General features: G+C 56.4%; 4 protein-coding genes across 7 annotated transcripts in view; 2 read left to right on the forward strand and 2 right to left on the reverse strand.

Moving 5' to 3' along the window:
• Nucleotides 1–1,196: 1,196 nt before the first annotated feature.
• On the reverse strand, nucleotides 1,197–2,582 carry GPR152 (G protein-coupled receptor 152). The gene has a single exon (XM_007126941.2). The coding sequence runs from the start codon at nucleotides 2,580–2,582 to the stop codon at nucleotides 1,197–1,199; it is 1,386 nt and encodes a 461-aa protein (XP_007127003.2).
• Nucleotides 2,583–4,664: 2,082 nt separating this feature from the next.
• CABP4 (calcium binding protein 4) lies at nucleotides 4,665–8,358 on the forward strand. Its single transcript, XM_024133371.1, has 6 exons — nucleotides 4,665–5,064; nucleotides 5,459–5,489; nucleotides 5,570–5,713; nucleotides 6,792–6,901; nucleotides 7,714–7,861; nucleotides 7,975–8,358. Exons 1-6 carry the CDS (start codon nucleotides 4,708–4,710, stop codon nucleotides 8,001–8,003), a joined length of 819 nt encoding a protein of 272 aa, XP_023989139.1. The 5' UTR covers nucleotides 4,665–4,707; the 3' UTR covers nucleotides 8,004–8,358.
• A 6,930-nt stretch (nucleotides 8,359–15,288) lies between these two features.
• Nucleotides 15,289–20,217, reverse strand: TMEM134 (transmembrane protein 134). 3 transcript variants are annotated; one of them, XM_028483898.2, is made up of 8 exons: nucleotides 19,965–20,153; nucleotides 18,949–19,013; nucleotides 18,419–18,508; nucleotides 18,190–18,266; nucleotides 16,779–16,842; nucleotides 16,061–16,105; nucleotides 15,792–15,845; nucleotides 15,289–15,704 (listed from the first exon to the last, which is right to left on the reverse strand). In XM_028483898.2, the coding sequence occupies exons 1-8, from the start codon at nucleotides 20,136–20,138 to the stop codon at nucleotides 15,551–15,553; spliced, it is 723 nt and encodes a 240-aa protein (XP_028339699.1). In that variant the 5' UTR covers nucleotides 20,139–20,153; the 3' UTR covers nucleotides 15,289–15,550. The 3 variants fall into 3 exon arrangements, with proteins under 3 accessions (XP_028339699.1, XP_023989134.1, XP_028339698.1); XM_024133366.3 differs by lacking the exon at nucleotides 16,779–16,842 and having other exon boundaries at nucleotides 15,290–15,704; nucleotides 19,965–20,211; XM_028483897.2 differs by lacking the exons at nucleotides 16,779–16,842; nucleotides 18,190–18,266 and having other exon boundaries at nucleotides 15,290–15,704; nucleotides 19,965–20,217.
• Nucleotides 19,036–24,710, forward strand: part of AIP (aryl hydrocarbon receptor interacting protein) — a 15,766-nt gene continuing 10,091 nt past the window's right edge. The window contains exon 1 of one of the 2 annotated variants that reach the window (XM_055082335.1): nucleotides 19,036–19,203. The gene's annotated coding sequence lies outside the window, so the exon portion shown is untranslated. The remainder of the gene's footprint in view (nucleotides 19,204–24,710) is intronic. The other variant, XM_028483892.2, reaches the window with a different exon arrangement.

The following is a 24,710-nucleotide window of genomic DNA, read 5'->3' on the forward strand; positions in this document are numbered from 1 at the left end:
AGACACCGTGCGACCTCCAAGGAGCCTGTGCTATCTCTGGAGCCACGGGCCCCTAGAGTTCTCTGCGTGGGCATCTCCCCATCTCTGCATCTGGGCTGAGTGTATAGAAGGAGCTCAGGCTGAGGCAGGACCAGGGCACTCTGTACCTCCTCCGTGGTGGGGGATGGGCAGGTGAGCGCTCGAACCCTTAAACGTAGCAGACCTTGCAGTCCCCTGGAGCTGCCCGAGGCACGGAGGCGGGCCGGTGCTCTCTCAGGCCACCTGGCTGTCTGCAGCCCAGAGCTGGTCATGGGCACCATGTTCTGCCCCGAAGTTCGCAGGATCCCAGATGCTCAGGCCAGGTGGCACCTCCTCCGATCCAGCCCCAGGCCCTGCAGGGACATCCCTGGATGTCCGTGAAGGAAGAGCACCTGTTCACTGAGCCCCTGCTGTGTGCCGGTTCCTGCCAGGCACCTCGCACACTTTCTCATTTAACCCTCACAATGCCAGATGACACAGGAGCTCAGAGGGTGAACCAGCTTGTCCAGAGTCACCCAGCGCCGGATTTGAATCCAGCCTTGCTAGCTCTCGCCTCTGCCCCCACCAGCTTGCTGAGGGAGGTCCTGCCCCAGCCCCACTTGCCTGTTGGGTGCAGGGGGCTGGCAGAGAGGGCTTGGCCGTGCCAGGCCAGCTTGTGGGCTCCTAAGAGCCTGGGCTCCTGATGAATGGCCCCCTTCTCTGCAGGGACTTCCTCCTCCGCTCCTCGTATCCCGGTTAGGGGTTGGGACAGGAAGGAGGGCAGGGAGGGAAGGAGCAGGGGAGGTCAGATCAAGCCCAGAGAAGTCACCCTGCCAGTCTTTCTCCTGCAGGACCGAGGCTAAGGGGAGACTGTCCGTGGGGTCTGGGGGCCATTGGAGGGCAGAGCCCGGCAGGGCGCCATCAGCTGTGGTAGCTCAGGGGACTGTTGGAGCACCGTGTGTGGGCCAAGCACGGAGGAGCTTGCTGGGATCCGGGCAGGGACACGGCGCTCACAACAGACTGTCCGGGACTTTCGGCTGCTTCGTGTTCCCGTCGCCCAGGTCCGTCTGCCAGGCCAAGGGACTCGCTGGGGTTTTCCACGAGGACTTCCTCCACGGCAGCCGTCGTCCTCTGACCGGCTGGTTCCTCTGTCTCCCCAGCTTTTCTGCTGCCCTGGCGGCCCTGGCTTTCCCAGACTCTCACGTGGGGCCTGCACCCGGGGCCTCCTCCTGCGGGGCGCTGCTGGGCCTTTCTCCCTCCGAGGCAGCAGGTTCGGCCGGGTTCACGGGGGCCTCTGGGGTGGAGTCCGTGGAGGGGGCAGAGGAGGCTTCGTCACAGGGGCTGGGGGCTGAGCTGACCGGGGCTCCGGGGGGCTGGGCCTCAGGGCTTGCCTGTGGCTGGGCCCCGGCATCCAGCTGGCGCTGGGCCTCGTGGTTCTCCTGGGGCTGGGCCCTGGGGTTCAGCTGAGGCTGGACCAGAGAGTCTGACTGTGGCGGGGCCACGGACTCCAACAGTGGCTGGGCTGTGGGGTTCACCTGTGGCTGGGCCTCGGCCACCGGCCCTGGTGGCGTCTGATCCGCGGCGCCCGCTTGGGTCGGTGGCTCAGCCGGAGCCAAGCTGCCCGGCCGCTCCTCACAGAGAGCTGCGGCGAAGGAGGAGAGCATGGCGTGCAGCAGGGCCCGGAGGTCGGCGCTGGCCAGGAGGCAGAGGAAGGGACTGAGGCAGCTGTCGAGCAGGATCAGGTAGTCGGAGTAGACCAGGGCCTCCCAGAGCAGGTAGCCGGGGTAGACGTCCCACAGGAAGGCCAGGTACAGCAGCTGCGCCAGCTGGTAGGGCAGCCTCAGGACCACATAGGCTGACAGAATGGTCTTGGCCACGCGGGCAAAGCCTCGGCAGGCCGCGGACCCGGGCTGCTGGCGGCAGGTTCTGCAGGTGGCAGCCTGGGTGAGCACGTGGCAGACGAGCAGCAGGAGGAAAGGCAGGAACCCCCCCAGGATCTCGAGCATCCGCAGCGGCAGCTCCTCGCTGTCCCAGAAGTCCAGGCAGATGACCAGGTCGTACCACCAGACGGCGGCCTCGGGGAACACCAGCCAGGGCACACTGAAGAGGGTGGCCAGCACCCAGACCCCGGAACAGACCCAGAGGGGCAGGCGGGCTGGGCGGTGCCCGGGGTACCAGCGAGGGCACAGCGCAAGCAGGCAGCGGTCCAGGCTGAGGGCTGTCAGCAGGAAGAGGCCGGAGGAGTAGGACACACCCCACAGGAAGTAGTAGAGGCGGCAGGCGGCCGTCCCCAGCGGCCAGTGCCCTCCATGCTGGATCTCCAGGATCTGGAAGGCTGCTGCCGCCAGGAACAGAAAGTCAGAGAGGGCCAGGCTGAGCAGGAGCAGGGCGAGCCGCGTGCCCGCTCCCTGCCGGGCCTGCGAGCCGGCCAGCCAGGCCATGAGCCCGTTGGCTGGCAGCCCCAGGAGCAGCAGGGCCACCAGGAAGACCGTGTCCCAGGCGCCCTGGGGGTAGTCCTTGTCGTCGAGCTCTGTGCGGGGCCCGCGGCCGGCGGCACCCAGGTTGACTTCCATAGCCGTGTCCATCTGAGGTCCCCAGTGTCCCACTGGGCGTGGAGTGGGTGCCTGGTGAATCAGCGAAGGCACGAATGGCTGAAAAGAAGAGAGAGGATGCTGTGCATCTCCATGCAAGTCGCTGTCCCTCTCTGGGCCAGCATCATCACCCTTGGGGTACTTGACCTTTGCCAGGGACTTTAAACAGATGACCTCACCTAGTCCTCATACAATCCATTCTACAGGTAAAAGGAGAGGAAGCTTCAGAGGATCAGTGACTTGCCCAAGGTCAGAGGTAGGAACGTGGGCTCCAACCGGGACCCTAATCATTCTGCTACACGGAACTCTCGCTGCGCCCAAGCAGACCAAACCGGAGGCTTTCAGATACCTTTCAATTAAAATATTATAGCAGAGCTCCTATGTGAACTAAAACTGCGTGCTCAGGATAATGGAGGGAGAGCACTCTTAGGGCTCCAGGGAACACACTCTAAAAACCACTTGGGAATTCTCTGGCGGTCCAGTGGTTAGGACTCCGCGCTTTCACTGCCATGGGCCCCGTTTTCATCCCTGGTTGGGGAATTAAGATCCCTCAGGCCGCGCGGCGTGGCCCAAAAAACAAACCAAAGCAAAACAAAAAAGCCACTCGGTCAGAGCGTCACAGGCTCCTTTCAGTCGGTATCCTGGGTTCAAATGTTTAAGATTCGGGCTCCCCTGGCGGTCCAGTGGTTAAGAATCCACTGCAGGGGGCGCGGGTTCCATCCCTGGTCGGGGAACTAGGATCCCGCGTGCCGTGTGGTGCGGCCAAAAAAAGAAAAAAGATTCCAAGAAGGAAGGGCTCACGTCCCCTGGGCCCATAGGAATCCGAGTGTGGACAGGGAGTCTGGGGCAGACAGTGGCCCCCACTTGTCCCCTGGGGCTACTAAGTAGAAAAGGGGGCAGGGGACTCAGCCGTGCGATGAGGATGAGGGCGGCTGGGTCCCAAGAGGCTCACCGCCCTCACCCCACCTTCCCTAGACGGGGGAGGGTGGTTCCCTCTGAGGGTGGAGAAACTAGATGTCCAGGAAAGACTGGATCCTGCCGCGTGGCCCATGGCTCCAGCCACTTGACCCTTCAGCCTGCTTGTCTCCCCACCTCCAGGGCCCTTACTCAGGCAGACCCCGCTCGGCAAGCTCCAGCCCCTACTGGATCAGAGCCCTGGGCTCCCCCTGGGCCGGCTGGTGAGGCCTGGCTTACCTGTAAGGTGCAGGCTGCTGGCTGGAAGCAGCAGGGCGTGCCTGCCTGCGCAGAGGTCCGGCCGTCCGCACGGCCCCACGCCGGGGCCTGAGGCATGGCGCCCGGCGGCACTGAGGCGGCCGGTGTGAAACCCAAGCTGGGAGGACATCAATCATTCATGGGGCTGCTCGCCGGGAAACCCTAACCCCGGCCCAGTAGGGCCAAGTGACCAGCCAGGCCCCCCTATTCCTGACAGGGCCAGATGGCTGAAACCCCTCGCCCTGGGTCCCTCCAGCTCAGGGCAGGCTCTGGGTTCCCCCAGGGTCCACCTCCTCCGAGGTCACCCCCATGACCCTCAATCATCTGTGATTCAAGGCCTCTATGGTCTGGCCTCTCTGCCTGAATTTCACATACCCTCTGCTCCGGCCAGGATGTCGCCCACGTGGGGGCCACGGTGGACAGCTCACCCTCTCCTTGCCCACCTCCCAGCCTTTGCCCACACCCTTCCTCCTGCTTGAGATGCCTCTCCGTGTCCTCCCTCAGCTAAATCCTACCCATCTCATACAACTGGGCTGTCTTTGACGCTTCAGCAATATTGCCTCCGTCTTACAGATGAGGCAACTGAGGCTTAGAGAGGTGAAGTTGCTGGGTCTCCCAGCTCATAAGCGGCAGAGCTGGCGTCCAAAGCTCACTGCAGCCAACGTGTCCTGGCACGCTGTGCTGCTGAGGATGGCTCCCCTGACCCATCTGGCTCTGCCTCGGCCACCCCCAGGCAGAGGGCTGGGATTAGGGCCTGGGCTGCCTGCCTCACTTACCCTAATCCCCCTCAGGGCCCGATCCCTGACCATCAGCCCTCAGGCTGGGGGTGCATAAGCAGCTTTATGGGTCCGGAGAGGCAGGGGTGCACGCTGGTGCTGCACCTCTGAGCCCCGTCACCCCTCTCCGCATGGCCACAGAGCAGGTGAGGGGGCAGCGTGGCCCAGACCCGCCCCCCGGACCCCGGAAGCCCCCTGTGGGGGTCATGGCTCCCAGTAGTGGTGCCGAGGGGTTCCCCTTGACCAGGAGGAGGGGCAGCAAGAGGGCGGAGGGGCTCCGAGGGTCCCGGAGGGGCACTGGCAGCTCTGGGGAGCAGACCCTCCCGCAGGGCCCCAAGGCCCAGGAGAGCAGCAAGAACCCCGCCCGGACTGGAGACGGGCAGGAGGGGCCCGCCTCTCGTCGCCAGTCCCACCGGCATCGTCCTGCCCCCCGGCACGACCCTGCTCAGAGGACATACGGGCCCCTGCTCAGCCGCGTCTTTGGGAAGGTCAGGTGGGGCTGCGGCAGGGCTGGGGGGGCTGGGGGTGAGGTTGGGGACTCCTGGGCTCGGGCTCAGCCCACCCTGCCCCTTATACTCAGGCCTCCTCCAGCTTCTGCTCCAGGCTCAGGAGCCTGGGCTGAGGGGCTAGAGTTTCTGCAGTTTGGGGGTGGCCTGGGCAGTGGGCGGAGAGCTAGACCCCAAGCCCAGGGATCTGTGGCAGCGTGGGGCCCCAGGAGCAGGAAGGGGGTCATCTCTTCTCCTGGGGCCCGCGGGACTTCAGCTGCCTTCTCCTGCCCTTGCGGGATGGGCCCTGCCAGGCCAGCGTGGGCTGGGGCTGGAGGGGGAAGGGCGGCCAGAGCCCCGGCCGGCCCCAGGGACACGCTGGACTATGCCCCTGCAGGACCGCGAGCTGGGCCCCGAGGAGCTGGATGGTGAGTGGCCCGTGCTGGCAACGGCGGGTGGGAGGCGCCCCAGAGCCTGGCTGCCTGCGCCTGACCTCCCTCCCCTGCAGAGCTTCAGGCTGCCTTCGAGGAGTTTGACACGGACCGCGATGGTTACCTCGGCTACCGGGACCTGGGCGAGTGCATGCGGACACTGGGCTACATGCCCACGGAGATGGAGCTCATCGAGGTCTCCCAGCATGTCAAGATGCGAAGTCAGTGCTTGACCACACCTGCCTGGGGGCGGGGCGGGGCGGGGCGGCCGGGCCACCTGGCTTTGCAGCCCGGGTCCGGGTCCCCTCCGGGCCTCGTGGTTCCGGGGAACGAGAGGTGGTGGGAGGTGGCTGTGGGGTGAGGCCCCGGTGACGGTGGCGTGAGGGGGTGACAGTTTCCAGGACAGTCTGACGCTGGCCCCGGGGCGCAGGGGTCGAGGGTGACAAGGAAGGCACCGGGTGACCCAAGAGAGCCCCTTGGGGCTCAGGTCGAGGACCCCCGTCCCTGACTGAGGTAAAGTGGTCCGTGCTGGTCCCAGCCACCAGGGCTGTCTCTGTCTCTCTCTCTCTGACCCTCCCGAGGCGCCTGAAGAGAGCCTCCTGAGGTCCTGTGAGGCCGAGCGAGCGTGAGAGAACCCCGGCCATTCCTTGCGATTAAATGTCTGATGGGCTGCCCTTGCGGGATTAGCATTAGCCGATTGGTCGACTCTCAGATTCCTTCCATCCCAGGACTCCCGCCTTTGCTTTTTCTTTACAGTTTCCGGAGTGGATGTGATTTACAGTTGACGTGACTATTTTCGTGTCATGCTTCTGTCTTTTCCCCAAAGCTGTTAGTTGACCACGGGTGCTTTTTATGATTGGCGGCACCTTAGAATCCAGGGTCAACCTGGGGACGCTTCTTAGGGGTCTTTGCTGCCGCCTGTGGGGTTCTGGCACTTCACAGCCACGAGCCCAGCCCCATCAGCACCCTGTCCGCCATGAGGAGGTAGGCTCAGTAAGTCACCCAAGGCCACACCCTCAGTGGCAGGGCCAGGAGGCTTGGCACCTGGGGCCTGTCTGCTTCCACAGCCTGGTCTCTTTCCCCCTCGCCCGGTGCTTCACTGAGAGCACCTGAGCGCTTTGCCCCCATCGGCGGAGCCCCGGGCTGTAGCCTCCCACCCCCCTGACCCGCCCCCCCCCCGCCCAGGGACGTGGACACAGGTGTCCTTCCTGGATGCAGAGCCGGGGAGGGGCTGGCCCCTGGGACGCCCCTCCTCGGGCCCCAGCCCTCACCACCGTGACCCTCTGCCTGGGTCCGCAGTGGGTGGCCGCGTGGACTTCGAGGAGTTTGTGGAGATGATGGGCCCGAAGCTGAGGCAGGAGACGGCGCACATGCTGGGGGTGCGGGAGCTGCGCATCGCCTTCCGCGAGGTGTGGCGCGTCCGGGTGGGCGGTGGGTGGGTGGGTGGCTGGGCGGCATCCTTACTGGCCTCCCCGCAGGAGGCCAGGGGAGACTGGGAGCCTCAGCCTCTGGAGGCCCCGAGCCCTGCAGCTGGGGGGACTAGGGCTGGGGTGGGGTCGGAGGGGGCGGGGAGCTCAGGGCCTCAGCCTGGGAGGAGGAGGAGGGTGTGGGCGGACCAAGGTGTGGGCGTCCGGGCACAGGATGCGGCAAGGTGGAGGCGCACCCCCCTGACCCGCCCCCCCCCCGCCCAGGGACGTGGACACAGGTGTCCTTCCTGGATGCAGAGCCGGGGAGGGGCTGGCCCCTGGGACGCCCCTCCTCGGGCCCCAGCCCTCACCACCGTGACCCTCTGCCTGGGTCCGCAGTGGGTGGCCGCGTGGACTTCGAGGAGTTTGTGGAGATGATGGGCCCGAAGCTGAGGCAGGAGACGGCGCACATGCTGGGGGTGCGGGAGCTGCGCATCGCCTTCCGCGAGGTGTGGCGCGTCCGGGTGGGCGGTGGGTGGGTGGGTGGCTGGGCGGCATCCTTACTGGCCTCCCCGCAGGAGGCCAGGGGAGACTGGGAGCCTCAGCCTCTGGAGGCCCCGAGCCCTGCAGCTGGGGGGACTAGGGCTGGGGAGGGGTCGGAGGGGGCGGGGAGCTCAGGGCCTCAGCCTGGGAGGAGGAGGAGGGTGTGGGCGGACCAAGGTGTGGGCGTCCGGGCACAGGATGCGGCAAGGTGGAGGCGGGTACAGGCAGAGGCAGCTTTGGGTAGGAAGGGCTGAGCCCTGCTGGAACCCCAGTTTGACAGGGACAGGGACGGGCGAATCACGGTGGCAGAGCTGCGACAGGCAGCACCGGCTCTGCTGGGGGAGCCACTGGTGGGTCCTGAGCTGGACGAGATGCTCCGAGAAGTGGACCTCAATGGGGACGGCACCATAGACTTTGATGGTGAGTTCTCCTTCCTGGACAAACGCCCATCCCTCCGGCTCCCAGGCTGAGCTCAGTGCCTCCTGGCATGGCTGACCTGGACTGGCCCAAGCCCCGCCCCTTCTCCCCCGCAGAGTTTGTGATGATGCTTTCTACCCACTGAGGCTCCAGGAGGGAGACTGTTGCCCCTCTGGCCCCAGACGCCAGCAAGGTTCATGCTGCGGACCCTCCCTACAAGGCCCCAGGATGAAAGAAACCCAGCAGCCCCAGGCTTCTTCTGCTCCTGACCACCTCTGGCTGGAGAGTTGGCTTGTGATGTCACCTGCCCACCCTCATCCTCCCCTCCCTTCCACCCGAGCTGCCTGGAGGAAACCTGCCCTCAACCGCCCATCATTCCCCGATGTGAGCAAGATTTGAGTCTCTCCAGCCCCCTGGGAGGTGGGGAGCTCCCTGGCACGGGCCGCATTCAGAGATGGGGCAGTGTAGGGGTTGGTTCTGGTAACATGGTGAATTGAGAAGGTGGCCGGACACCTCCCACTCTTTATATGCGGAAACGTTTTTGGTTTTGTTTTTATTTAAAGCTGAACGTGAAAGAAAGGGATGACCCCGGGGGACCAAAGACAAAGGGAGAACCCAAAGCTGGGTGGTGGGAAGGAGAAGATGCCATGGGGGCTTCAGAGGTGGAGAGGTTCAGGAGCCTGGGCTCTGACACCCAGGAGGGACAAAAGACCTGTAAGAGGCTGGGGAGCAGGACATGAGGTCAGTACAATCCAGCGTCTCAACGGGCTACCCTGTTCTTGAAAAGGCGACCAAAATATACCTCCACCCACCAGCCTGAGAAAGTGACGAGGTACAGATGTTCAGGACCTTGAGTGGAAAAAGTTACCCCAGTGAACCTGCGACTCGGGTCTGCACGTCAAGCAGGAGTGCGGTCTATCTCTGTGGTGTGCAAAGCAGAAGAAATAGGAAAAAAAAAAACTGCTGAGAAAGGCACTCCTTCAACCCAGGGCACATCGGACTTAAAAAAAACCCAAACAACCCTGTCACTTCTGAAGATGAACTCATGACAAAAAATTACAAATCACATAAGGAAACAAATCACCATGAGGGAGACTAGGCAGATGGAGTAAGCGGAAGAGTCAGCACCCAAAGTGTAAATCATAGAACAATGTACAAGAGGCCATTAAGGAAACGCAAAAACAAACAGAAAAAACTGAGGTCAAAGAAAGGAGACCGTTATCAGTAACAGGATGGTACGAAAGCAGAACAGAAAGATTAAAAAAAAAAATAACCCAAAAGAACTTCTAAAAATAGAGGATATAGCCATTGGAATGAAAAAAAATCAAGGGGTAAAGTAAACAGCATATTGGACACAATTTAAGAAAAGATTAATGGACTGGAAGGCATATATGAGAAATCACCCATAAGGTAGCATTGAGGAACGAAAGACAGAAAATATTAAAGAGTAGTTAAAAGTCATTAGGAGTCTCAGAAGAAGAAAATGTAGAGAACGGGCATGAGACAATATTTAAAGAGATGACGATTGAAAAACTTCCATAAAGACTTCCACAAAGAGGGACTTCCCTGGTGGCACAGTGTTTGAGAATCTGCCTGCCAATGCAGGGGACACGGGTTCGATCCCTGGTCCAGGAAGATCTCACATGCTGTGGAGCAACTAAGCCCGTGCGCCACAACTACTGAGCCTGCGTGCCACAACTACTAAGCCTGCGTGCCGCAACTACCGAAGCCCCCGCGCCTAGAGCCCGTGCCCGCAACAAGAGAAGCCACCACGATGAGAAGCCCGCGAACCACAACAAAGAGTAGCCCCCGCTCTCCGCAACTAGAGAAAGCCCACGCGCAGCAACAAAGACCCAACACAGCCCCAAATAAAGAAAGAAATAAAAAGAAGTCCACAAAGGCAAGAGTCCAGATTGAAGGAGCACGTTGGAGCCAGAGAAGGATATATAAAAGTAAATGTATAGGGACTTCCCCGGTGGTGCAGTGGTTAAGAATCCGCCTGCCAATGCAGGGGACATGCGTTCGATCCCTGGTCCGGGAAAATCCCACACGCCACAGAGCAACTAAGCCCGTGCGCCACAACTACTGAAGCCCGCGTGCCTAGAGCCCGTGCTTCGCAACAAGAGAAGTCACTGCAATGAGAAGCCCGTGCACCGCAACGAAGAAGAGTAGCCCCCGCTCACCGCAGCTAGAGAAAGCCCGCGCGCAGCAACGAAGACCAACGCAGACAAAAATAAATAAATTTATTTTTTTTAAAGTAAATGTATATCTAGATGCATGCCAGTGCAACTGCAGACTACAAAAGGCAAATCTTGTAAACAGCTCTAGAGAGAAGTCAGATTACTTACCAAGGATTAGCAATTAGACTCTCCAAAGACTTTTTTCATTGACAACAACAGATGCAAGAGGAAAATGATCTCACATGCTGTGGAGCAACTAAGCCCGTGCGCCACAACTACTGAGCCTGCGTGCCACAACTACTAAGCCTGCGTGCCGCAACTACCGAAGCCCCCGCGCCTAGAGCCCGTGCCCGCAACAAGAGAAGCCACCACGATGAGAAGCCCGCGAACCACAACAAAGAGTAGCCCCCGCTCTCCGCAACTAGAGAAAGCCCACGCGCAGCAACAAAGACCCAACACAGCCCCAAATAAAGAAAGAAATAAAAAGAAGTCCACAAAGGCAAGAGTCCAGATTGAAGGAGCACGTTGGAGCCAGAGAAGGATATATAAAAGTAAATGTATAGGGACTTCCCCGGTGGTGCAGTGGTTAAGAATCCGCCTGCCAATGCAGGGGACATGCGTTCGATCCCTGGTCCGGGAAAATCCCACACGCCACAGAGCAACTAAGCCCGTGCGCCACAACTACTGAAGCCCGCGTGCCTAGAGCCCGTGCTTCGCAACAAGAGAAGTCACTGCAATGAGAAGCCCGTGCACCGCAACGAAGAAGAGTAGCCCCCGCTCACCGCAGCTAGAGAAAGCCCGCGCGCAGCAACGAAGACCAACGCAGACAAAAATAAATAAATTTATTTTTTTTAAAGTAAATGTATATCTAGATGCATGCCAGTGAAACTGCAGACTACAAAAGGCAAATCTTGTAAACAGCTCTAGAGAGAAGTCAGATTACTTACCAAGGATTAGCAATTAGACTCTCCAAAGACTTTTTTCATTGACAACAACAGATGCAAGAGGAAAATGGAATAAATTGTTCAACGTGCAGAGGAAAAAAAAATGCCAACTGAGAAGCCTGTACTTAGCTCATCTTATTCAAGAATGAAGATGAAATGTAAACTTTTTTCAGCAAACAAAGGCTGAAAGGTTTCCCACCCACAAACTCTTGTTGAAGGGATGGCTTCAGTGGGAAGGAAATTGAAGCCAGAGTATGTACTAAATAATAGGAGAGAAATCAGTAAACATATTGGTAGATCTAAAGAAGCATTAACTATAAAAAAATAATTTGGGGGATTTTAAAAACCAGGAGGGACTAGAAAAAATAATAGACAAAAATAAAATGGAAGATGGGAAGGGATACTCTAGACATGCTTGTTTTTCCTAGAGGAGGACAGATTCATTGATTAACTTTAGATTTTGTTAATCATGTAAGGGTAACCATTAATATAACAGAAATAGAGATAGAATGTTCCATTCTCGATAGTCAAATCAACAGAGGAGGAAAAGGGAGAAAGTGAAGAATTCCTGATTAAGCTAGCAGAGGGCTGGGAAAGAGGAAAAAAAGCGAAGAAAAACAAAGTCTACAGAAAACATTGAAACACAAGGTAGAAATCATCCTTAAAACAAAACAAAACAGGGCTTCCCTGGTGGCTCAGTGGTTAGGAATCTGCCTGCCAATGCAGGCGACACAGGTTTGAGGCCTGGTCTAGGAAGCTCCCACATACCACGGAGCAACTAAGCCCGTGCGCCACAACTACTGAGCCTGTGTGCTGCAATCACTGAAGCCCGCATGCCTAGAGCCCATGCTCTGCAACAAGAGAAGCTGCTGCAATGAGAAGCCCGCGCACCACAACAAAGAGTAGCCCCCGCTCGCCGCAACTAGAGAAAACCCGAGCGCAGCAACGAAGACCCAACGCAGCCAAAAATAAATAAATAAATTTATTTTAAAAATTACAATAAATACAGGCAGATTAAGTTTTTTGGTTAAAAGTCAGAGTTTCAGTCTCAGAAGAAAATATCAGTATTAGATTGGGATCCCTGTAAGTGATGGAGACCCCAAATAACAATGCTTTAAACTGATGGAAGTTTATTTCCCCCACAGGAAGAGTCTTAGGTGAAATCCAGCTGTATGGTCTTCGGGGACTCAGGCTCCTTCTGCTGGCTGCTCTGCCATTCTGAGGGTGTAGCCATGTTTGTTTGTTTCCCAGCTGGCAGGCTGGAAGCAGGAACAAAGAAGAAAGGGGGCAAAGAGCATGAACCACTTATACCCTATTAGGCAGGGCTCCTCACTTGGTACGCCTAGTTGCAAAGGATGCTGGGAAATGCAGTCTTTATTTTGGGTGACCTTGTGCCCAGCTAGAAACCAGAGGTTCTTTTATTACAAGGGCAGAGAGCAGATTTCAAAAGGCAGATACCAGGACTTCCCTGGTGGTGCAGTGGTTAAGAATCCGCCTGCCAATGCCGGGGACACGGGTTTGAGCCCTGGTCCGGGAAGATCCCACGTGCCGCGGAGCAACTAAGCCCGTGGGCCACAACTACTGAGCCTGCGCTCTAGAGCCCGCGAGCCACAACTACTGAGCCCACGTGCCACAACTACTGAAGCCTGCGCATGTAGAGCCTGTGCTCTGCAACAAGGGAAGCCACCGCAATGAGAAGCCTGTGCACTGCAATGAAGGGTAGCCCCCGCTCGCTGCAACTAGAGAAAAGCCCGCACACAGCAACGAAGACCCAACGCAGCCAATCAATCAATCAATCAATCAATAGGCAGATACCAGCCTCTTCCCCACAGCTAAGTGCACATATAAGAGACACATTCAGGACTTCCCTGGTGGCGCAGTGGTTAAGAATCCGCCTGCCAATGCAGGGGACACGGGTTTGAGCCCTGGTCCGGGAAGATCCCACATGCCACGGAGCAACTAAGACTGTGCGCCACAAATACTGAGCCTGCGCTCTAGACCCTGCGGGCCACAACTACTAAGCCCGCGAGCCTAGAGCCCGTGCTCCGCAACGAGAAGCCCCCGCAGTGAGAAGTCCGCGCACCGCAACGAAGAGCAGCCCCCGCTTGCCGCAACTAGAGAAAGCCCGCGTGCAGCAAAACGCAGCTAAAAATAAAATATAAATTAAAAAAAAAAAGACACATTCAAAGCATAATGACAACTGAAGGGCTGAAAGTGATGGCTTGGAAAAAGATTTACTAGGAGAGAATTAACCAAAAGAAAGCTAGTATAACTACAGACATATCAGACAAAATGGGCTAGGGGGCAAAGAGCATCAGGGATAAACTGAGTCACAATTCACTAAGGAAATCTAATGTTCTTAATCTGTGTGCAACTATTAATGCCTTTTCCACCTAAAAATAAATCATATTTAGAATTTGGGTATTCATCATTTTCTGAGGATGGTGTTGCTGTCAATCCAACTTGGATTACATAAATTAACCAGCAAAAATCAAGCGCGTTGGTCACATTGAAACTTTAAACGTTGCAATTCAGTGTTCTGTCAACATGTTCATATGGACCAAGGGTTGGCAAATTTTTCCTGTGAAGGGCCAGACAGTAAAGATTTTAGGCTTTGGGGACCATATGGTTTCTGTTGCTCTGCTGTAGTAGTTTGTATGGCTGAGCAGCCGAAGTCAATACAGAGTGTGGCTGCGTTGGAAATTCGATAAATAATAATTAATTAAGCGACTTGACATAAAAATTTGAATTTTATAAACTTTTTTGTGTCACAAAAGCTTATTATCCTTTGACTTTTATCCCAACCATTACTAAAATGTGAAAACCATTCTTCGCTTGGTGGCTATATTGGGCCTGTGGGGTATAGCTCGCTGACCCCTGAGATAGTCTTATGATATGGAGAATCACCACTTCGGGCTCACTTGTTGTTTAGCTAAGATTGGGAAGTGACAGAAAGTTATGAGCGCAGTAGCAACTCTATGTTAATTGCTAATTTGCCCACTTTCAATGAATGGTGTTCATAATTTTTCTTTTTTTCCGTTTGTTCTGATTTTATCTATTGAAATGTAATTTTATGTCTGATTAATCTGATAATACAAACTGTGGGCTTACATTCTATACCTTTGTTTTTTTATTTCACTTTTTTAGTTTTCATTTTACCTTACCAAAAGTATGGGTCCATGTTGCATTAGAAATGAAAACTGGTCCTTTACCCCCAGCGAATTTGAGAATCACTCATTTAGGAGTTCCTGCATCTAACTGGTACCCCCAAAAGTGCCTTGATTGGTGGCTGAGGGTGGGAGGTCCGTCTGGGCCAGGAAATCAGGAGCGCGATCAGGGGTCTGGGTGCTCATTCTTTCAACAAAATCACAGAGATCTAAAGGCACTGTCCTGGCCGCTGCAGATACAGTGGAGGCCGAATACCTTAACGGCTCTCGCGTTTCACTGGGGGCGGCAGACTGTAAACACGAAGTATATGAACGGGATCTCCGAGGCCCACATTCATTCGGCCAGCCCCTCAGTTGGTCGGCTGGGGCCCCGGCCAGCTTGCTGACCCCCACCCCCCTCTGAGGCACAGAAGCCCTGGGTTGTGTTTCACTCTGCCCTCGGCCAAGCCAGTCTCTCTGGGCCTCAGTTTCTATGGAGGGTGACCAGAAAGAACCTGTGTCAAGTGCCTGGCAGGGTTCTCAAAGATTCTGTTTCCTGGTTGTTGAGATCCTGACATGCTTGGACCTTCCAAAATTCTGCAGTGGTCTGTTTCCAATGTTCTGTGGTTCTGAGTCTTTGATCACTGAGGCTCTCTGTTATACAGGCCTGCTTCCTATGTCCTTTGACCCCTACTTCTCCCAAGCTCTGGGCCTGGGAAGTAGGGCAGTGGGTGGAGGAGGCTGGGCTGCTGCGTCCTGGTGGCCCACATTCGGAGCCGGCTTTGGCAGCCCGGGGCCCCAGAGCCAGGCTGGAACCAGGATACCAGCCTCCAGGCCCCAGGCCTGTGTCATCTGAGTGCCCTTGGCCAGGGCCACCAGGGGAGGCACCAATGCTGCGTCTCTGAGTGGAGACAGGGGCAGGACTGACTCTGCTAAGGACTGGGAGAGTCTTCTCCAGGATTGCAGGGTAGAAGAGCCCCAGGCCCAGCTCTGCCCCTGACATGCTGTGTGACCTTGGGCAAGTCATGGAGCATCAGGACTGTCATGTGTACCATGGGGAGATGGACAGTCCTAGAGCCCTTCAGCCCCAGGGTCAGTCCTTTTCTCAGCCTTTCCGAAAGGGGGCTGTGGCCAGGCTGATGGGCTGGTCAGGGCAAGTGGGAAGTAAAAAGCAATTGTGGGCTGGAATTAAGCACCCCTTTTATTAGCACAAAACACCACCAACCCAGCAGCCCCCCAAGAATAAGTTAAGGCACGGAGCACGGAAGGGGCGACTTTCCCAGGCCCAGGTGGTGGCCCGAGGCCCACTGCCCCAAACTTCCGGAGCAAACTCCTGAGGGGACTGGGGCCTCGAGGGTCCCGCAGGGTTTTTTCCCTTGAGATGAGGGTACCGAAGCGGGGCGCGGGCCCCAGGGGCGCCCCCTAGGGACGCGAGGAGGCCGCGCGGGGCCTCTCGGTGCCGACGATGGATCCCGCCGTCCGCCGCCGCCTGCTCACTTCTCGAAGTAAGGCAAGTAGAAGAACTGGAAGCCCCGGTGGCCCTTGACCGCGCAGTAGATGAAGGTCACGTGGTAGACTGCAGGGCGGGGTCTGTCAGCGCCGGGGACCCGCCCAGGGCCCGCCCCCGCCCCCGCCCCCGCCCCCGCCCGGCGCCCACTCGCACCTCCCGGGACCAGCAACAGGAAGCCGGGCACGAAGAAGATGGCGCTGGAGACACCTAAGAGAGGGGAGGAGGGGCCGGGTCAGGGCAGGGAGGCTCCCGGGCGGGGCTGCGGGGTCACTGCCTGGGGAAGTCTCACTCTCCGAGGTAAAAGGGGCCGTTTCCTGCCGGGAGGGTGCTGAGCGCTGGGGGAGGTGGAAGGGCTTGCCGAGGACCTCTGGGCACACGAGGGGCGTGACCGCTGCCTGCGGAGGTAGGAGGGGGGCGCTCACCTGGCGAGGGGGCCACCTCCAGTCCCACGCCGGTCAGGATCAGCACTGCACACAGAGGGAGCCACGAGGGTGAGGGCAGGAGCTGGTGGCAGGGTGGGGACCTCCACCCGCAACCCCCAGCATGGCTTAGGCCTGAGGAATGGTGTCCCCCACCTAAGCTGAAGGTCCCCTGGGCAGAGAACCGCCAGGGGAAGTTCACCAAGCTCTGTGTTTTCAGAGCAGGGCACCTGGCAGGCCCTGGGAAATGTCTGTCCCTGCCCCCATGGCCCTTCCCTAGTGGAGCAAGCAACAAGAACCTCCAAGCTACAACCCTGGTGATCAGACAGCTCGGGAGCCTGGGGTATCAGGGAGGGCTTCTTGGAGGCAGTAGCATCTAAGCTGAGCAGGGACAGCAGCAGCAGTAGCAGTTAGCTTTTAGTGATCACCTACCAGCTGCTGCCAGGCACTGGGGTAAGTGTGTTACATGCAGTGCCTTATTTAATTGTCACCTTGACTGAGACAGGTGTTACCATCCCCATTTCACAGCAGAGGAAACTGAGACACAGAGAGGGGAAGTAACTTGCCCAGGACTGCATTTAGAAGGTGGAGGTGATCTGACTCCAGAGGCTTCGCTATGGGCATGGCACAGGCAGAAAGGGAGAGGAGTATTCCAGATGGAGGGAACAGCCTGGCAAAGGCCCAGAGACTGGAGGGAACTCGGGGCTTTCTAGGAACTTGCAGTTTTTGGCGAGACAGGAGAGGCAAGAGCCCAGGCTTGAGGAGTTTGGCAGGATCTGTAGGCCCTGGGGAGGGATGTGGACTTTGGCTCAGGACAGCGGGCACTGGGGAAGCTGGGGTGGTCATAGCTGGATCACTTTTTCAGACGCAGAGAGAGTCCTGGGTCCCCACTTAGAGGATGGGATGGCGGGGGTAGATGGGGGGCCGTACAGCATGGAGGCTTGAAGGGCCACCATGGACTGCTGTGTGGTTTGTGCCCTGCACAGAGCACCTCAAAAAGGGTACAGTGGGGGCTGAAACTCACTCCCTGTACCCTGGCTTAGGGCTGTGGGCTCTGCCCACTCAGAGGAGGCATCTTTTTCCAATTCCTGCAAAAGGCCTTTATGGGCTATGGCGGCCCACTGGCCTGGCAACGTCACTGATGTGGGTTTAAATCCCAGCTCATCTACTTCCCAGCTGTGGCTCTGCTGCAGCGTCTGTGTCCTTACTTTTGAACTGGGATAGTAATAATGCTTGCCCTGTCAGGTGCTGAGGATGAAATGAGATAAGGCAGGTGGCCAGTGCAACTCGCAGGTGTTGGGGAAGCCGCGGCTCCCTCCCCTGCACACAGACACGCAGAGCTGAGGCGAGGACGCTGCTCAGCTTTCCAGCTAGAGAGAGGACTCTGACCCTCCTGGAGGAGGGAGGGCAGGTGCCACAGTTGGGCCCTCCCTAAGGGCTCCCCTTGATCCCAACCCTAGATCCCTTGGGACTCTGACTCCTCAGCCCCGCAGAATGCGGAGCGTGGGAGTTAGAAAACAGCTGGCTGTGGTTTCTGCCTGCTCCGGGCCTCGGTTTACCTATCTTGAGTATCTTGGGGGTGGGAGAGAGGTCCTTGTCAGCTCTCAGACTCCAGAGGAGGGGAAGTGACAGGTGCCCTGTGGATTGGGCTGGCAGGGCACTCTGCAGTCCTGGCCACCGGGCTGGGCATATCCCTGAGCACTGCCCCTACATACCGGTTCTGGGTTGTGGCCCTACCTCTCACTTGCTGTGTGACCTCGGTAAGGAAGGGAAATAAGCCTGCCGTGCACCTGGCTCGAAGGAGACAGAGAATACATAGTAGCTGTTACTCTCTGTTCCCTGATGGATTAAACAGGCTAAAAAAAAAAAAAAAAAGGAAAAGTTTGGAGCACGGAACCAGGTTCCATTTCAACTATGTGTGATTTCTTGGCTATGTGACCAGGAGGTTGGACCTGCCCCTCCCAAGGCCTCAGCTTCCTAACCTGTAAAATGGGGGTGGGGTCACGGCAGCCAGCTGCCTCCTCAGGATGCTGGGAGGCTCAGTGTGCCAAGGGGGATGCGACGCAGAGCCCGAGCGAAAGGAGGGTGGACCCCCCTCCTGGGGGTATGCAGGGGGCCCTGGGGGCACTCACCCAGCCCCAGCAGGAGGAGCAGGAAGGAGGCCAGCACTACCCTGTGGTTCTTCTGGATCAAAGGGTGTTGAGTCCAGCTGGATGGCAGCAGAGCAGGAGTGTGAAAGAGGCGACAGGAGGCCCACCCCCTCCCGTCACCATCCCCCACCCAGAGAGGCAAGGGGAAATGGTCAGGGCTGCCTGTACTGGGGCAGGGGCCCCAGGTGGCAGGAGCAGGGCAGGGTCTCACCTGCAGCAGGCATTGTAGGAGCGCTGAGTGCTGCTGCTGATGGTGCTAAAGGACCACTGGGAGCTGCGGATGGATGTTCGGCCAGAATCCCTGCAGGACAAATGGGCCCGGTGAGGGGGCAAGGGGAGATGAGCAAGGAGACCCTTTGGGACAGGAGTCATGACGGCGTCCTGGGGGATGGTGCAGAGACTGGAACTGGGTGTTCCTGCAGGACAGGGGGCACTGAGAAGGGACGGGGTGAAGAGGAATTCAAGGGATGGGGTTGAGGAAAGCTGGGGACAAGTGACCTGTGAGAAGACAGGGGCCAGACCAGGCTGGGAGTTTCTGCAAGATAAAGAGCCTGGTGGGGTGGGTGGGTGAGGCTGGCACTAGGGTAGGGTGCAGGACAGGGGACCCTGTGTAGGAGTCTCTTGTAGGACAGGAGGTGAGATGGCTGAGTGAGGTGAGGTGGAGGACTGAGCAGGGGCCTGGGGACAGGAGACAGAAGCATGGGGCGAGGAGTATGGGGTGGGTCCCCACCTGGCCCTGACCTGGTGCTGGCTCCCCCATCCGGCTCCGGAGAGGTCTGGGCTCCATCCTCATCATTCTCCAGGTTCTATTCCAGAACACAGGGCTCAGAAGGGTTACTGGGCTCAGGCCCTTCCTCCCTCCCCTCTGGTGGCCAGGAAGAAAGCAGCGCACACAGCTGTCAGACTGGCCACACAGCTGTCCGACTGGCCGCTTGACAGCTGCTCCCTCCCCTCCCCGCAGACCGGGTTTGATGATTCACAGAAACTGAAACCCAGGTAGGAGGTGGGTGCTGGGGGCTTTGGCAGGGAGGAGCCAGCAGGGGCTGGTTGCGGGCTCCCAGGGCCAGGAGATCTCCCAAGCTTGGGAATCAGGGTGGAGTTGTCAGGATGGTATTTCAGGGGCCCAGTGTGGAGGCCCTGGATTTGCGGTGCCAGGGAAGGGCAGGCCAATGGTTTCCAGGTTTGGGGCATAGGAATCTAGTTCAGGTTTCCAAGAAAAGGATTCTAGAGTTGGTGGAGGTCTTCTGGGAAAGGGGGATTTCCAGTTGAGTGGGAGCCAAGGCGTGGGCAAGGACTCATCATGCGAGCGGGGACCTCCAGCTCTGGAGGGAAGGATGGGGTGGGGACTTAGAACGGAAGAGGGGGTGCTGGTTCCCACTGGATTATCTGGCCTGGGGCTCAGGGGACTCCTTCTGAATATGGACAAAGTCTGGTTCAGGTACAGAAGAGTTCCCCATCCCTGCGTGCTAAGCGGAGGGAGGGTCAGTACCCAGGTGGGGACTCCAGGTTGGGATCTCCAGCTGGGGGTGAGGGACGAGCTGCCAGGTCTGGGCTCTGGGCTCTCCAGTAGTGGCTGGGGACCGAAATCAGAGCTGAGAGGGTCTGGGCAGTGATTTGGCTCAGTGGCCACCTCCGGGGGGCGGTCTCCCGCTCCGGCTGAGGCCTCTAGTCCGATTCTCCCGAGTTGGGGTTCTCCAGGGTCCGGCCTGGGGTCTGCCCAGACCCAGGCGGGGGGTGAGGTGGGCCGGGCGGTTCACCTGGTAGCGCAGCCGGGACTGCTTGTCCTCGTCGGCCACCTCGAACCGGGCCCGGCGCTCGAAGTGCAGCGGCCCGAAGCGGGCGACCCCGCTGGACTCGGGCCCAGGGCCCGCGTCCTCCAGGGACAGCTCGAAGGCGTCATCGATGCTGAACTGGGGCCGGGCGGCACTCATGGCCCCGGCCCGCTCAGACGCCCTGCACCGTCGCCATCGGCGCCCGCCGGTCCCGCCCCCGCGCGCACGCCCCGCCCCGTGCCGTCGTCTAGGTTGCTCGACGGTCCGGCGCCCTGGCCGAGGCCCCGCCCATACATAACGGCCCCGCCCAGGCACGCCTTCAGCAGGCCAGAGCTGCCGAGCGCCGAGCAGACTACTGACCGCGCCTTCTCTCGTCCGGACCGAGCTGGGCTCGCCGCGCCGCCCAGCGGCCTCCTCGGCGAGCGACAGCGGGTGCGTCTCGGAAGCAATCCCTGGGTCTGTACAAGGGCCTTGGACGGGCTGCCGCGCGCCAACCTTTCAGGCCCGAGTTGGAGCCGTCTGCATCCCAGCCCGCTCCTCGAGTGCTGAGGAGACCCCCGGGGACCGTTTCCCCACCCTTACTCACCACGGCCCTGCGCGGGAGGGGGATTGTCGCCACCATGCAAATGTGGAAAAAGGCGCAGAGAGCTTACGTGGCTTGCATTCTCCTCCAATTCTGTCTCCACGCAGCAGGCAAAGTGGTCTTTTAAAACATTTGATCCTTTTCCTCTGTGTGTTAGTCTTAAACTTTTTTTTTTTTTATTAAAGTATGCTACCAAGTCAGTCCTCTGCATAAAACCATCCCTTGGTTTTCCACTGTGGTTAGAATAGTATGTGAACTCTTGACTAAGGCCCACAAAGCTCTGGTCCCTGCCTACCTCTCCCAACCGCATCAAGCCCCTCTCTGCCCCTCTTTCATCTCACTCAGCCACACAGGCCAGCTCGTTCCCATCTCAGGGTCTTTGCACGTGTGTGCATTTTTCTATGCCTGGAAAGCACTTAATCTTGCTCTTTGACAGGGGGATCTTTTCATCATCGGTGTCCCTGCTCCGGTGTCACCTCTCAGAGAAGCCGTCCCTGACTATGCAATCTAAAGTCAGTTTCACATCACACAGTGCTTACCTGAAATTACCTAATTTTACACTGTCTTATTCACCACTGTGTCCACTGTGCCCAGAACAGTGTTTGGCACTAAGTAGATCCTCAATAAATATTTGTGGACCACATGAATGAGCGCTTCGCCCAAATCCCAAATGCTTTCAAGTGAGAACTGGGATTTGAACTCAGGTCCACCTAGCTCTAGGGGTGCTCATCCTCTTCCACTTACCCAACCCACTTCATTTTATGACCTCGTGTACAGAGCTGAGTCAAGCCTGCTTCTCAGTTGATGACACATCATCACTATGAACAAGGCCCCTCTTGAGTTACGGTAATTTATTTTCCCTCCTTCTCTCCACCGTTTTCCTCCTCCCTTTCATCAGATCCCATATCAGTGTGCTCAGTCGGCTGCCTTGAATTCTGTCTGGTCCCCTACTCCACATGGCATTGGCTCGTATGTGGATGTGTTTGCAATTTACAAACATGGTATCATGTATAAAACTCATTCTATTTACATTTTTACACCAACACTGTTTGCCACCTGCATCTCATTTTTGTTTGTTTGTTTGTTTTCCATCTAATAAACTTTATTTTGGACTTCCCTGGTGATGCAGTGGTTAAGAATCCACCTGCCAATGCAGGGAACACAGGTTCGATCCCTGGCTTGGGAAGATCCCCCATGCCACGGAGCAACTAAACCCGCGAGCCACAACTACTGAGCCTCCATGCCACAACTACTGAAGCCCGTGCGCCTAGAGCCCATGCTCCGCAACGAGAAGCCACCGCAATGAGAAACCTGCACACCGCAACGAAGAGTAGCCCCCGCTCGCCACGACTAGAGAAGGTCTGCGTGCAGTAACAAAGACCTAATGCAGCCAAAAATAAAATATAAATAAATAAATAAATTTATTTTAAAAATAATAAAATAAACTATTTTGGCATAATTTTAGATTTACAGAAAACATTCAAAGATAGTATGGAGAATTCTCATATATCCTTTGCCCAGTTTCCTCTACTATGCACATTTTTTATAATCATGATACGTTTGTTAAAACTAAGAAATTAACATTGGCACATTATTATTAACTAAACCAGATTCTATTTGGATTTTGCTGGTTTTCCTTCTAGTGTCCTTTGTCTGTTCCAATCTGCATCTCATTTTTGCTTCTACAGGCTACATGTGGCATACCATGTTAAGTGTCTGGCCCTTTTATTATCCACCACAGCCCTCAATGATACACACTTAGCTTGGCCTCAATGCCCCTATCACGTAAGTCTCTGTTACGAACATCTTCACACCGTCCCCTTATGAAGTGTGGGAAAATGCCTCTTGAAGTAGGACTCACAGGCCATAGGGTACATGCACACTTGACTTCACAAAGTACCGTGGATGGTCTCTGGAGTGGCTGTACAAATTTGTACACCCACCACGCAGGTTCCAGTTTTCCCTGGGCACTCGGTATTCCGGCTTTGTAATGGCTGATGAATCTAAAGTTGTGCCTCGTTTTCATCTGGGGTCTCTGACGATGGGAGAATTCGAACAGCTCTTCATACACTTGTCAGTTCACGGTGGTTCCTCTTCGGCGAATTGTGTGTTCCTATCCTTTGTCCTTTTTTTTTCTATTGGGTTTCTAACCTTTTTCCTGCTGCTGGGTTTTGTTGTTGCATATATCTCCTCCCTGTTTGTCTTCGTCTCCTTATTTGTCTAAGGTGCCCTTAGTTCAAGAACAATCCTCATTTTTATATAGTCCACCAGGTTTGTGCTCTTTGAGTCTTTGTAAAAAAATTTTTTTGGCTGCGTTGGGTCTTCATTGCTGTGCGCGGGATTTCTCTAGCTGCGGCGAGCAGGGGCTACTCATCGTTTGCAGTGTGCGGGCACGCAGGCTTCAGTAGTTGTGGCTCAGGGGCTCTAGAGCGCAGGCTCAGTAGTTGTGGTGCACCGGCTTAGTCGCTCCGCGGCATGTGGGATCTTCCAGGGCCAGGACTCGAACCCGTGTCCCCTGCATTGGCAGGTGGATTCTTAACCACTGAGCCACCAGGGAAGTCTTCTTCTTTGAGTCTTGTTTGCAGTATTTCCTCGCCCTGAGATTACAAAAATAGTCTCCAACATTGTATTCCAGGGGCCTGATAGTTTTACTGTCTAGGAATGTGTTGCAACAAGATAGTTCACTGACTCTGGAGCCAAACTTCCTGCACTGGAATTCCAGTCTTCTCCTCACTAGCTTTGGGATCTTGGAGGGCCAGGACTAGACTGAGGCGATTGAGGCACTCCCCTTGGGTGAAAAATTTAAGGGGACACCAAAAAACTCAGTAAGCAAGATCAATTTTATACATACATATATATATATATATATATATATATATATAGTATGGCATAAACGTTAATATCCAGTGAAAATTATGAGCTCAAAAAATTTTTTAACATCTTTATTGGAGTATAATTGCTTTACAGTGATGTGTTAGTTTCTGCTGTATAACAAAGTGAACCAGCTATACATAAACATATATCCCCATATCTCCTCCCTCTTGCATCTCCCTCCCACCATCCCTATCCCACCCCTCTAGGTGGACACAAAGCACAGAGCTGATCTCCCTGTGCTATGTGGCTGCTTCCCACTAGCTTTCTGTTTTACATGTGGTAGTGTATATATGTCCATGCCACTCTCTCACTTCGTCCCAGATATTCTCTTCCAGGACACTGAATCTTCAGCAAGGGACCAGGACAAAAGAATCAGATTCATTTAGGGGTCACACCCCAACCTGGCCCTTCCTGCTGGAGGACCATGGCTGGGGCTCTTGCTTCCCTGGTCTTCAGCCTTCCCATCAATTGTGAGAGCCCCCCTACCACCACCAATCCTGCCAATCAGCTCCATTTCACTTAAATCAGCCCAAGCAGTTTCTGTGGTAGCAACCAAAGAACGCTGACTGATTCATGAAGAAACCCAGGGAGCAGGCTAACCTGCCACATCTTCTTTATCCATTCATCTGTCGATGGACACTTAGGTTGCTTCCATGTCCTGTATTGTAAAAAGAGCTGCAACGAACATTGTGGTACATGATGCTTTTTGAATTATGGTTTTCTCAGGGTATATGCCCAGTAGTGGGATTGCTGGGTCGTATGGTAGTTCTCCTTTTAGTTTTGTTGTTGTGTTTTAAAAATTTATTTATTTATTCATTTATTTTTGGCTGTGTTTGGTCTTCGTCTCTGTACGAGGGCTCTCTCCAGTTGCGGCAAGCAGGGGCCACTCCTCATCGCGGTGCGCGGGCCTTTCACTATCGCGGCCTCTCTTGCTGCGGAGCACGGGCTCCAGACACGCAGGCTCAGCAGTTGTGGCTCATGGGCCCAGTTGCTCCGCGGCATGTGGGATCCTCCCGGACCAGGGCTCGAGCCCGTGTCCCCCTGCACCAGCAGGCAGACTCTCAACCACTGCGCCACCAGGGAAGCCCCATACTTTTAGTATTTTTAAGGAACCTCCATACTGTTCTCCATAGTGGCTGTATCAATTTACATTCCCACCAACAGTGCAAGAGGGTTCCCTTTTCTCCACACCCTCTCCAGCATTTACTGTTTGTAGATTTTTTGATGATGGCCATTCTGACCGGTGTGAGGTGATACCTCATTGTAGTTTTGAT

Source organism: Physeter macrocephalus, unplaced genomic scaffold, assembly GCF_002837175.3.
Source record: "Physeter macrocephalus isolate SW-GA unplaced genomic scaffold, ASM283717v5 random_86, whole genome shotgun sequence".
Taxonomy (NCBI): domain Eukaryota; kingdom Metazoa; phylum Chordata; class Mammalia; order Artiodactyla; family Physeteridae; genus Physeter; species Physeter macrocephalus.